At 36.7% G+C, this 13,973-nt stretch overlaps 2 protein-coding genes across 2 annotated transcripts in view; both read right to left on the minus strand.

The window, feature by feature from the left end:
• LOC129953277 (polyamine-transporting ATPase 13A3) overlaps nt 1-13,973 on the minus strand; it is a 39,207-nt gene that overhangs the window by 22,998 nt on the left and 2,236 nt on the right. The gene's annotated exons all lie outside the window — the stretch shown is intronic.
• On the minus strand, nt 702-6,499 carry LOC129953275 (uncharacterized). The gene is made up of 2 exons (XM_056066285.1): nt 2,064-6,499; nt 702-2,012 (listed from the first exon to the last, which is right to left on the minus strand). Exons 1-2 carry the CDS (start codon nt 6,469-6,471, stop codon nt 826-828), a joined length of 5,595 nt encoding a protein of 1,864 aa, XP_055922260.1. The 5' UTR covers nt 6,472-6,499; the 3' UTR covers nt 702-825.

The raw sequence follows: 13,973 nt of genomic DNA on the forward strand, positions 1-13,973 counted from the left end.
GTATTTAAGTTCAATTTGCATTTGGATTGCATCAATGAATCATTTTATCATTTAATTGATGGCATAATTCATGACGTACAGACATACGGTACAGGACAAAATAAAGTACGCACCGATGTAATTTTTGTGTTGGTGCTATACTGGATTACAAATAATATAGTAATAATAAACAAACAAAAAAATGAATTTGATTATATCAATGTAGACATCTGGTGTTATTGTTGTCTCGATTTGCACCAATTTTCCCGTTCCTGACCATGCGAAACACTCCCAGACCATAATTTTTTGTCGTTTAGCTTTTCTGGTGTGTTTTTTTTTCAAACTCCAATCGTTTAACTTTGTTCGCTTTTTGAATTAAAGGGCGTTGTTGGAGTCGAAATTATCAAAAACAAGTAAAGCCGACACAATTTTTAATAGCGAACAAATTTATTGAAATTCAAAGTTCTTTATGGCGCTTTAAAATTATTTGTGTTGGTACCCAACCCGTGATTTATCGACTGACTTCTTACCGCAATTTCTTTATGTTGAAAGCTAGGTATATTATAAAATATTTTGTACATAGCTTCAGTTATAAAGCGGCTTAGCAAAATATATCAAATTTACAGGGTGATTCTACTTAAAGTTACAAAGATTAGTTATGAAAATTAGAAAAATAATAATAAAACATATTGATAGTTTGAAGATTTTCACAACTCCACAAACCCAACATATCCCACTAAGCCGTCGGTAAATCATAAGCTGAGTAGCAACACAAATAGTTTTAAATATTATAAACGGCGATAACAATCTCCCCCTCGTAAGCAGCTTCTTTGGAGTGAGCTTACTTTAGCCTTTATCGACGTCTAGGACGGCAATCTTGCTTGTTGGTCGTTCTAGCATTCCCGTTTGAGTTTTCACCATAGCTCTTCGGACTTGACCGTCTTTCGCGGTTACTACGCTTTCAATGATACCCTTTGGCCAGCTGTTTCGGGGTAGGTTTTCGTCCACGATGACAACCACGTCACCAGGGGCTAAAGGAGGCTGTTTTTCAAACCACTTACCTCGTCGTGCAAGCATAGGTGTGTAGTCTTTTACCCATCTCTGCCAAAATCTATCAGCAAACACCTGGGTTTGATGCCAACGCTGTCGCAGGTCTATGTCGTTTTCGCAAATAGGCTTGTACCCAGTTGTTGAGCCTAGTAAAAGATGATTTGGGGTGATGGCTTCGTCGTCGCAGGACTCAAGTGACACAAATGTGAGTGGACGGGAATTGATTAAGAATTCCACCTCCCATAGCGCGCATCTCAGTGTTTCATCGTTGAAGTTCCTTGGAGCCATACTATACAATATAGTTTTGATGGATCGGACAAGCCTTTCCCAGGCCCCTCCCATGTGCGGTGCTGCCGGTGGGTTGAACTTCCATCTAAGTCCATCGTATTTGGACGCAACAGTTGAGTAGTTGATGTTTTTGTATTCATCACATAAAATTTTTTCAGTGGCCTTGAAATTTGTGCCGTTATCTGTATAGATTTCTCGAGGCATTCCACGGCGTGATATGAAGTTCCGTATGCACATAATGCATGAGCTAGTGTCTAAGCTGTGTGCCACCTCTATGTGCACGGCACGAACGGTGAGGCACGTAAATATTACGCCCCATCTTTTCTCGCGTCTTCGTCCAATTATTGTGGAAATGGGCCCAAAATAATCAATGCCAACAAATGTAAAAGGGCGCTCGAACACTGCTAACCTTGCAGCTGGTAAGGTGGCCATCTGTGGAACTGCAGGCATAGCATAGTAATTTTTGCACCTTTGGCACTTCTTCCGCACGGATTTGTATAGTACACGCAGTCGTGGAATGTAAAACATCCCTCTGATTTTGTTAATGGTCGTTTCGTGTGATACGTGGTGGTGGTTCTCATGCCAGGAACGAACAATCAGGAACGTCACGTGATGATTCTTTGGTAAGACGATAGCATCTGGTTGATTATTAAGATTCTCAGCTCTACTCCGTATCCTTAGAATGCCAGAACCATCTAGGTAAACGTTCAAAGGTATTAGTTTTGAATTGCTGTTAATAATCTTACCCCGTTCTAAGTTCGATATGTCCTGGCTGAATACACTCATCTGTGCGCATTTGTAGAGTTGTACCTTAGCGTCTTGAAGGATTTCATAAGACACTTGGCTTGGAATGGGTTTATTTCGGACAACAGCTTTTAGCTTTTCGATGTATAGCTTGAACGTAGCCAACGCACGGTATAGTCGTCTCCAATCAGAAAAGTATTCCACGTTCATGCTTATTGAAACTGAAGTTCGTACATTTAAAGCTGTAGCGTGAAGCAAATGATGTCTAACTTCTGTTGTATCGGCGGGTCCAAGGTCATCACATGTTGGCCAATCTTCAACTCCATAGGCCAAAAACTTCGGTCCAGTGAACCACAATTCGCTATTTATCTGCGACGATACTTTTGTGGCCAGGTCGGCTGTGTTCAGTTTTGAGGGCACCCATTTCCACTCCTTGGCGTTCGAATGCTCCAGTATCTCGCCCACACGGAACATAACAAACTGTTGAAATTTCCTGGGGTCCATTCGCAGCCACTTCAAAACCGTTTTTGAGTCTGACCACCAAAATCTGGAAGTAATAGGTAGACGACGGACTGCTTGCACCTTAATAGACAGTCTTATGCCTAAAACAGCTGCTTGGAGCTCAAGTCTCGGAATTGAGACTGGTTTAAGCGGGGCGACTTTTGATTTTGAAGCTACTAGGGCGACGGAGACTTCGTTTCCACGTTGCACACGCAAGTAACATACTGCTGCGTAAGCGTGTTCTCCAGCATCCACAAACGTGTGTATTTGGACATTCTCGGAATTGACCAGCAGTCGACTGTAGCAGCGGGGAATTTCAATAGCTTTTATTGATGGTATCAAAGATTTCCATTGAAGCCACTTGGAGTACAGATCTTCAGAAAGCTCACCATCCCAATCAATACCGGAACGCCAGACTTCTTGGAGAAGGATTTTCAACCCAATGGTAAAGCAGGTAACGAAACCAAGAGGGTCGAATATGGACATGAGAACTTGCAAGGTCTCTCGTTTTGTCGGTCTTACATGCTCATCCAACACATCACGCTTCAGTCGAACGAATCTAAAAATATATTTAAAGACATCGTTATTAGGATCCCAGTACATACCAAGGACTTTCTCAGTGGACCCTAAAGTCTTATGAGCTTGTACAGGAGAGCCGTTGCTGGTCAGCTGATGAACTACCCAAGAAGAGTTGGACGCCCAATTGCGGATATTGAAGCCAGCAGACAAGTGAATTGTCTTAACATCATTTGCCAAGCACAGGGCTTCCTCCTCAGTGTCCACGCTATCGATGAAGTCATCTACGTAGTGGTAGTTTTTGATGGCTTCCACTGCTCGAGGGTGAAGTTGTTGAAACTGGTCGGCGTTTTTGTTGCGAATGTAATGCGCTATGCAGGGAGCGCAATTCATCCCGAATGTTAAGGCACTCATGACGTAACAGCTAGGCTGATCTAATGGGTCCTCCTTTTCCCACCATAAGAATCGTTGTGCGTGCATGTCCTGCTCCCTCACCTTGATCTGGTGAAACATCTCAGCAATGTCACCACAGATAGCCACCTGGCCAATCCTGAAGGCTAATAAAACCTCCACCAGTGATGTTAAAAGGTCGGGTCCAGTAAGAAGGAAGTCATTAAGCGAACGTCCGTTGGATTTTGCTGCAGCATCCCAAACAAGACGAACTCTATTCGGCTTATTCGGGTTTTGGGTGACAAAAATTGGTAAATACCATACAGGATTGTTGCTTGTCGCTACTTTTACCACATTAAGCTTACTTGCATAGCCCTTAATCAAAAGATTGTCTATTTCGGCTTGCATTTTATCCTTCAGGTTGGCTTCGCGTTTGAATTTTTTCTGGAGGCACATAAGTCGGTTGAATGCGGTTTTATAGCTATCAGGCATCTTTTGATTATCGTGGCGCCAAGGCAATCCAATCTCGTACTGGTTATCCAGTGACTTACAAGTTGATTCCAATATCTGCAGGACTCTTTTGTCTTCATGTGAACATATAGTGGTTGACGATGATTCCAATTTGAAAAAGGCTTTCATTGCTTCATGAAGATCATCAGAATGTCGGTCACAGTTACATGCATGTATGTTGAGGCAGCAGACTTGTTGACGATTGGGTACACATCCTTGTAAAGTCCATCCTAATCGGGTTTTAGTGGCGATTGGTTGGTTCCAGGAACCTTCACGAACCTTGAGAGGCACTGCCAACTTCCAGTTGTCTACTCCGATGAGAATTGTGGGGCGAGCATCCTGGTATGACTGAATTGGTAAGTCAGCCAAGTAAGGGTAACCTTGTGTGATTGCATCCATGTCCAACGATTGCATCGGAAGGGAAAGCTTTTCCACGGTATGAACACCATGCATAGTATGTTTGGCTTTGCTCGTCTTATTTGAAATCTCGATGGAGGTTCGAATTGAATTTTCTTCAACTCGAGTTGTGTCGCCAGTCCAGCGTAAACATAAAGGCTCACTAACACCAGAAAGGCCTAGAGTTTCAAAAATGCTTCTTTCAATCAGTGTCACTGATGAACCCTCATCTAGAAAGGCAAATGTGTCTATAAAAATATTTTTTGAATGAAGGCGAACCGGAATGATACGAAAGTAGGGTTTCTCCCCCTCGTCAGCATCGCTGTGAGTATTTACATTTAAAGCTACACTCGGATTCGTATACAAATTGTTTTCACTTACTTGGTTCCTTACATGACTTACAAGAGCGGTGGGCTTATGTAGCAGTGGGTGATGCTTCGCCTTGCAGCTTTCAACTCCACATTCACTGTTGAGGTTACACCTTCGGCGATGTGAATTAAGACACTGGCGACACAACTTGTTGGCTTTCACCATTTCCCATTTTTTGTTATAGGTCATCTTCTTGAACGCTCCACAGTTGGAAATCTTGTGATCGGCACAGTTGCAAGCAATACAAGCTGTTTTATGGACTGATGGTTGCTTGACCTCAGTGTGGGTGTTCATCACGCCGCTCTTTTTCGATGAGAATGGTGAAACGACTTGACTAGCGGCTTCAGCAATATTATGCAGCCAGGTGCTAAATGTTTTCACTATAGGAACTCGCTCTTCTTTTTGCTGCATAGCCCAACTCAGCTTATATTGACTTGGCAACTTATCGACAAACTCCTTGACCAGCATCGGATTGTTAAGATGTGCGGACATCTGACAAGCTTCCATTGTAGAACAAATGTTGCTCACTGACAATGCGAACTCAATAATGTTCTCCAACTTGTCTTTTGGTGGTGGAAGTTTCCTTGCTCTGTCAATCATGTTTTCGATGATGTATTCCGGTCGACCAAAACACATCTTAAGAGTTTGTATTATCTCTGGAACTAAGCTGGGCAGAAGGAGCTTATTGCGAACAATTTCACGTGCCTTACCTTTCAAACTTGCTTGCAGGCGCATTAAATTTTCGGCATCGCTGTATCCTGCTAATGCTGTGCTGTTATTGAAGCTGCTCAAAAACAGGGGCCACTCCTCAGGGTCGCCGCTGAATATTGGTAATTGTTTCGGGAGCACTTGTCGCGCAGCTATTTGAGCGGGAGATGGACCAAGGCCGAGAGATGTTCCAATCGCGGATGAGTTGAAATGGAAGTTATTTTGTTGTGGAGCTGCAGAACATCCATCCGAACTGGATAATATTTGATATTTTCTTTCTAAATACCGCTGGTGTAACTTTTTTTCTTCCTCTAGCATCTCCATTTGCAATTCTTTTTGCTGTAGCGAAACGTCAACAACTTTTGGCAATGTTGCTGGGATAGCTGTCACTCGCTGAGAAGCATGTTGTGAAAATGTTGCTGGTTCAGCTGTCATTCGCAAAAATTCATGTTGCGATGACGATGTTGCTGGCAGATGTTGTTGCGCTTCAGAAACATGGAGATTTGTTGCCCATGTAATCATCGTAGGTGTATACATACTTGTACGTGTGAAATTAATTGGGGAACTCATTCGTGCATCAGTAAATAATGCTGTGGTACCACTTGGTACATATGATATCGGTAGGTGTTGTTCTGGAATCAAATGCGATTGCCTTGTGACCATAGGAACTGGCCGGAGTGGCAAGTATGACGGGAAGTTTGTATATTGAACACTCGATGAGCTCACCTGTATTCCTGTGGTCGTATTTGGCTGCGCGTTTGCTGTCGTCACTAGGTGTGATGTCGAGGGCGATGAAGATGTTTGTGGATGGATTGTGAAACTTGACATGAGGCCACTGAGCGGTTCGGTCGAAGCAGCATAGGCGCTAGTAGTGATTGGATTTGATCGTGGATTTGTGCAAAATTCGCAACTCCAACTGACATCAGCCACTCCATCATCAACTCCGACGCAATCGTAGTGATACCATTTATCACAAGAATCACATTGCACCATGCGATCTGTTTCCCCTTCACTGCACATAAGGCAGATTGAAAAGGCACCATCTTTGCCACACTTTGGGGGCATTTCTTTTATTTAAATAAAAGAATCAAAAATACAATTTATTAAAAATAATTTTAAAGATTTGTTGGAGTCGAAATTATCAAAAACAAGTAAAGCCGACACAATTTTTAATAGCGAACAAATTTATTGAAATTCAAAGTTCTTTATGGCGCTTTAAAATTATTTGTGTTGGTACCCAACCCGTGATTTATCGACTGACTTCTTACCGCAATTTCTTTATGTTGAAAGCTAGGTATATTATAAAATATTTTGTACATAGCTTCAGTTATAAAGCGGCTTAGCAAAATATATCAAATTTACAGGGTGATTCTACTTAAAGTTACAAAGATTAGTTATGAAAATTAGAAAAATAATAATAAAACATATTGATAGTTTGAAGATTTTCACAACTCCACAAACCCAACATATCCCACTAAGCCGTCGGTAAATCATAAGCTGAGTAGCAACACAAATAGTTTTAAATATTATAAACGGCGATAACAGGCGTCGTTGAGCAAAACTATTTTTGAGGCCTGCTTCTTTTAACAGCCCTCGTATTGTTTTGTGTGAAACATTCCTCCAATCTTTTCTTGAATAAAACGACTCGAACTCATTGGATTTTTTTTTACTTCCCGTATAGTTTTGCGATCATCATAGGAACTAGTCTTTCTTTTTTTACCGCGACCAAGTTTATCATTTACCAAACCGAGGATTTGAAATTTTGTTTGAATCTTTCTTAAAGAGGCTTCACTAATTAAATATTTTTCAGCAATTTCCATATTAGAAATGCCATTTTTTGTCTAAAACAACAATATTTCTAACTTGAATTGAAATTTTCGGCATTACTGTCCCAAAACTGTTCCATCATGTTTGTCAACATAACGTTAATTAAAAAATATGTCTTTGATGAAAGAATTACTTTCCTTTCAATTAATTTGAATGGTAAAGTGTTTAAAGCGGTTGAAAGTGTTTGTGCTCACTCATTTTTTGGCTTTTTACCTAACTAAAGCAAACTTTGCCAACTTTATTTTGTCCTGTACTGTATATACTGGTTGTATAAGTTGGTATAAATAAGCCATGACAAATTTATATTGTTTTTTAATTTGTATGTCTTTTTCCCTTTAAACGCAAGGTTGATTTATGTTTAATTGTATGGTCACATTTAAGTTAATTTTGTTTTCTTGAATTCAGCGGAATTTGAGAACCACATTATGTTTTTCTAACACATATTTAAAACTCATTTAATTTGTAAATAATTTGTTTAGTTGCATTGAGCATCAAAACATTGATTTGTTAGACATGTTTTTCAAAATTCTATATTTTTAGCTTTTTTTTTAAATTTTAAGAACAAGACTGGTGTGGTTTTAACTCTCACCAAAAAGATTTAAGTCAAGTAAAGTGCTTCAAATATGTTAATCTTTCAAGAAAACTTCGGCTAGAGGAATTTTTCCAATGAAATTAAACTTTTTAAAAGAATTAACTCTACATCTGACTAACTTTTTTCGAAAGAAGAAGAAGAAGAAGAACGGATCCAGACTTTTAATCGTCTTAACAGACAGATTCTTAGAACTCTGTTCGTCAGCAAGATATTGTCTAACCATTCCATTTGGACGGCTCCCAACATCTAAAAGCATTCCAAGATTCCAACAGTTTTCTAAATAAGCCATATTTAAGAGCTAAAATACAATAGTTTAAAGAGTATTTGGTGCATTTCACGCAGAAATGTTAGAAATAGTGTTATCTTAAAGGATTCAACAAAGCTGAAAAAATTGAGAGATAAATATGGTTGGTTCTTGAATTTAAGGAAATAAGTGCATTTAAATACATAATTTTTCTAAAAATTAAATAACAACAAACTAAGGTAAGCAAATAAGTTGGGAAAACAATTTAGAGTGGCACTCACAATTATACGTTGCAGAGCCTCTTTTCACTTTTATATTGAATTAATAGATTTAAAAATGTTCATTATGTTTTTCAATTATTGGTTTAACAAAAGTGTTACTTTTGCTGTTTTGGTGAAATTTATATTTTTTAAATTCGTGTTTGAATCTAAAGCATTCTAGAGCATCCAATGCAAAAAGTAGATTTCTTTAATTTTTTTAAGATCTTATAAGTGTTTGCATTTAATAGAAAATCAGTTTTGAAAGAGTTTACCCTTAAAAAAGCTTTACACTATTTATGTGCGTCAAAAAAAGATAGAATTGAACCTTATTTAAGGTTTCTTCTTAAGAACTTAAATATTTGTTCATTCTCTCAGAAAAGATCTTATGAAAATAATTAAAATAATTCAGCGTTTTTGACAGCAATGAGTGAGTATCGTTTAATTACAAACAAATCTTTATTTGAAATCTTTGCTTACACAACTTAAGTGTATAAGCTTTATAGCTCATATGACCTCCCCTCATGTATTGTCCATTGGTCATCAAAAGTTAATGAATTTATGCTGTGCAATTTTAATAGGGCGTGATTTTCAATTCTTTGTCCTCAGGTACATTTAGTAACAAAGTTTAAAGCAGTACATAACAAATTTTATAATAAAAAATATGAGCGGGTCTGAATTATGGAAATTCCTATAAAAATGAAATATAATAAACTCCCAGTAGGGGTCATAAACTCTACGAGGTAATAAGTAACCTTCCTTCTTTGACAAATCATATATAATATTTACAATGTTATTTTATTAGTCCAGGTATACGATTATAAGGGCTTTACTTAAATGACAATTTTAATCATTTCAAAGTCAAACATATAGTTTGGATTAAAACTAGAAATTAAGTAGATTTTAACCATTTATACATAAAACTGATCACGTAAGCATTTAGCGAATTGAAATAAATTAAATGTTTTTTTTTAAGGAAATGGCATTGCTAGTTCTATTCTTATTTATAAAACTTTTTGAACTGTAAATAGTAGCCCAATCGAAAAAAAGTAAAAATTATTGTAATCTTCTCACAAAGCGTGAAATTCACATGTGAATGAAGGCGTGGGCTTAGGTTCTCGAACAAGGCTATAGGGTAAATTACACTGAGAATGAAATGTATGAAGTAAGAATGATAATGACATGACATGAAAGGCAGTACAAATTGTTGGTCCTTTGTAAAAAAACATGATGAATTCTTCCTCTCTGTTCCTACGCTCGTTGTCAATGACACTAATTTTGTTAGCTCTTTAGAAAAAGCTAATCTCTTTGCTAGGCAGTTCGCCGCTAATTCTACGCTGCCAGTGATTGTTATGACTCCGCCTGCACTTAAGCGACTTAGTGATTCTATGGGCAAGAGTTCTTAGAGATCTAAACACACATAAATCAATTCGTCCGGATGGTATCCTCGCTATTGTTCTGAAAAGGAGTTCTTCAAATCTGGCAAAACCACTGCTTAAGCTTTTTCATCTGTCCTACTCCTCAGGTCTCATTCCGAGAGGATGTAAAACTGCATTTGTCCAGCCCATCCCCCAAAAAGGCAAATCTTCCTCACCCTTTAATTACCGATTGCATCCTTCTTAACAAGGTCATGGAAACGCTGATTAATTATTAGCTCAAGAAACAGTGGAGCAAATCTTTACATCGCTTTGAAGAGAGTAAGATTATTGCACTTGATATTTCAAAAGCATTTGATAGGGTTTGGCATCAGGCTCTCTTATCGAAAATGCGTGCTTTTAGTTTGCATGAATCCCTGCTTCATTGGATAGTAATTACCTTTCGGATCGTTCAATACAAGTAGTATTGGATGGATTCAAGTCCTCTTGTGGATCACATACGCGATGTCGCCAAAAATGCCGCAAGGTGTTTGGATTTCCTTAGGCGATGCAAGAAATATTTCACCCCTTCTGATCTGGCTGTTATCTACAAGACTTACATACATAGCTTGAGTATAACTCCCATCTCTGGGCTGGTGCTCCTGCAACTTACTGAAGCTTCTTGGATAGTATTGAACGTAGAGCATTTAAATTGATAGATGATATTATCCTCACAAGTTCATTTACTTCGCTTGAACATTGTCGTAAGGTCTCTTGCCTGAACCTTTTTTTTTATCGTTATTTTAACGGCTTGTCCTCTAGTGAAATAGCCAGTTGCATTCCTCCCCTTAAACAGTTCAACCATAATACTCGTGCTTCTAGGAATGCTCATCGTTATACCCCCGAGCCCAACTTCGGCCGTACTGTCCAATACAGAGATTCGTTCATTAGCCGTACTACGCGAATGTGAAATGCCTTAACAGATTCTGTCTTTCCTAGTCATTGCAAAATTCAGGAATTCAAAACCAATGTGCACCGATATCTCTTTTTAAACCCTCTCTCCTCTTCCTAGTGCTCACACTGTGCCTCTGCATAATAAGGGTAGTAATATCCCCTTGAGTGTATGCTTATTATAAAAAAAACGAACAATCAATTAAGTTATTAGTTTAAACCAACAACGTAACATACGTTGTCGAGAAGATAGGTCCCAACAAAAATATTGATAAACTTGAGAAAACTGATTTCCATATTAATTAAAGATATAAGTCAATTTTATACTTTATCTTAAATACTCATGTTTATATTTAGAGAGAATATAAGAGAACAAACATGTTGTCAAGACAAATTTTCCAAATTAAGTTTTATATTGTAAATAGTATAAAACAAATATTATAAAACAAAATTATCAGATTAAATGATTATAGTTGAAACAGTTTTGATTTAATGATATGAAAATCTTTGCTTTTAAGTTATGTAGATTACACGACTGAGTCATGCACGCTGGACTAAGTGAACAGTGATTTAGTAGTTAAATATTTTCCTTGTTTTTCTTCAGAAAATTAAAAATTGTGTGAATGCAAGGTTTTGGAAATCACTATAATATTTAAATGATTTCAATGTTTTTGTATGCAATGTAGTTATTTGCGTTTTTATAGAGTTATAGAAAAAGCTCAATAACATTTTTGTTACACTTTTCAAAAAAAATCTATTTCAAAAGTAAATCAAATACACGACTGGATCGCACAAACTTGCCCATTTATCCAAAGAGTTTGTAACTATATGTTTATTGTATTTTAAGATTAAAAAATTTACCAGCAAACAAAAATTTGTTTTCAAAAATTTATGAGCTTGTTAATATACGTTTTAAATTTTAATATCGTAAAAAAAAGGGACCTATTTTCGAAACATCAAATTTCAAAGAAATATAATGCATATTTTTAATTCAAAATAAAAACAATGACATGTTTGATCGTCAAATGTTATTAAGACATTATGAAAGCTTGTGCATTAAAAAATAAAAAAAAATTGAAATCGGTTCATTAATTCCTGAGAAAATTCGAAAACAAAATACTTGTTATATGGAGGGTACAGTCCGTAGAGAACCAGGGCGTAGTGACTTACAACTCTCAACCATTAATGTGTGCGAGTAATTGCAGGGATATGCCGAATCCGGACGACTAATTTGAGAAAGCACTTTTCATGACAAGAAACACTCTTGCAGAATTTGTCAATTCCTCGCAAGAGGCAGTATCCGTGAAAAAACTTTGGGTGGAATAGGTAGGGATTGAACCCAAGACCTCTGGCATGACAATCCAACGCACTAACCTGGTGTAATAAATGCACATAAACATTTTAACTATAAAAAATGTTATCTTATGAATTCGATCATCTCACGTCCCTTGGAATATTTGAGTCTATTTAAAAAATATAAGTAATTTTTATTACAAGATATTTGTTTGAAAAGCGAAATTTGTATAAGCTTTTTTTTTGTGCGAATTAAAGTAAATTTATGTTATCACTGATATTTTAACGACCTTTCGATAAAAGTACTGGAGAAGAATAGAAATGGTCCAGTAAATTTCAAAGAGATAGAAAGAGCAAATAGCTCGATTACTCCTGCGAAAAAAAAAAATAAGAAAAGTGGAGAAATTTACACTGGAGGATTTCCAAGAGAAGGCTACAATTGTAGAAGAGAATACCAACCTTTTTATTGGTACCTTACACCACACATTTTGTGACTGCCTTGACCTGTCAAAAGTGAGTGCGAAGTGGGTGTTGAGAATGCTTACATGACCTCAAAAACAAGTGCGGTGATGCACATTCTTGATCGAATTGACATTGGAGAAGAAACGTTTGCTCATCATTATGATCCTAAAAGCAAATAGGAGTAAATGTAGTTGCATTAGAAGACTACATAATCCTGGAGAAGTTTCCTTCTACCCGAAAGCTTATGGCTACTTTTTTTTTGGAACTCAAAAGGTATTTTGTTGATCGAATACAACAAAAATTAGAACCCATAAAAGCCACATCCACTTTCCATGATTTGATAGAAAAAAGAGAAGGAATAAACTGACAGCAGACGGTGTATTGCTTATTTATATGGAAACGCTCTATTTCACAGCATGAGTTTCAAAAGCACTCTTTAGTTTTTTTTTACAAAAAGCAGCAATATTAATTTTTAATTTTTAAAGGGGGTTCTAAATGCACTAATGTAAGGATGGATTATATTGAAAATTACAAATAATTTGAATTTAATTTAAAATTCCCATTATATACAAACCTAGAATATTTGATGTCCTTCCCGAACAAGAAGATTGAAATATTGAGTTCAGCATTTGATTAAGATTTATTATATAAATAAAATAATTAAAGCCAACTAAGCATTTTATTTTACAATTTAAAAAAAAATGTATTTTTCAAGATTTTAAGTTCGTATGTGAACTGTTTTAAAAACCTATTGAAAACATTATTTTGATTTAAATTCAAGATTACGGAATAGACGTCTAGCCTTATAAACCGGTGTGTCAATTGTTTTTAAATTTGACCGTTGATATACACGATTAGAAAATCTTCCAATATTGGCCGAGCTGTCAAAAAGCTTCCAATAACATCCAATTAGGTGAAAATTGCCAATTTTCTATCAAGTGAATGGGCAGGTTCAGATAACATAAGGGACTTCATTTGCAGTCAACTTCATTCTTTGAACGTATATTTTGACCAAGGCAAGCCTCTACTTCAAGTTCATAGTACAAAAACTACCAAAATCATTATTTTTTACAAAACACTCCTCAGGCGAGCTACAAGTCCATCACGATTTGTATTTTGTATTTTAAAGAAATATTACTTATTTCTTTTCCAAATTTACAAGAGACCTTTTTAAAGAAAGCATTAAATGAAGTTGTTCAGAAAATAAATAAATCATTGAATAGTAAAGTTCATCTTTTAGTTGAATTAAAAAAACATGATCAATTGTCATTTTGACATGAGTTGACTTGACTTGATAGGGAGATTTTTCTTGACTAACTTTCCAGTCAAGTTTCCAATAAAGTTGCCTTCCAAAGTTGCCAATTTTTTGGCAGCTGGCCAATAAGATGCTAGAAACTTGGCTTACTTTCAAGTCCCTTATGTCGCCTGAACCTGCCCAATATTGTCCATTTATTCGAACAAACAAAAATTGGTAGACTCAAACACAATTTTCTTGGCAGATGAATATGAGCATATGAAAATAAATTTTAGAAGTGAAAACA

Source organism: Eupeodes corollae, chromosome X, assembly GCF_945859685.1.
Source record: "Eupeodes corollae chromosome X, idEupCoro1.1, whole genome shotgun sequence".
Lineage (NCBI taxonomy): Eukaryota > Metazoa > Arthropoda > Insecta > Diptera > Syrphidae > Eupeodes > Eupeodes corollae.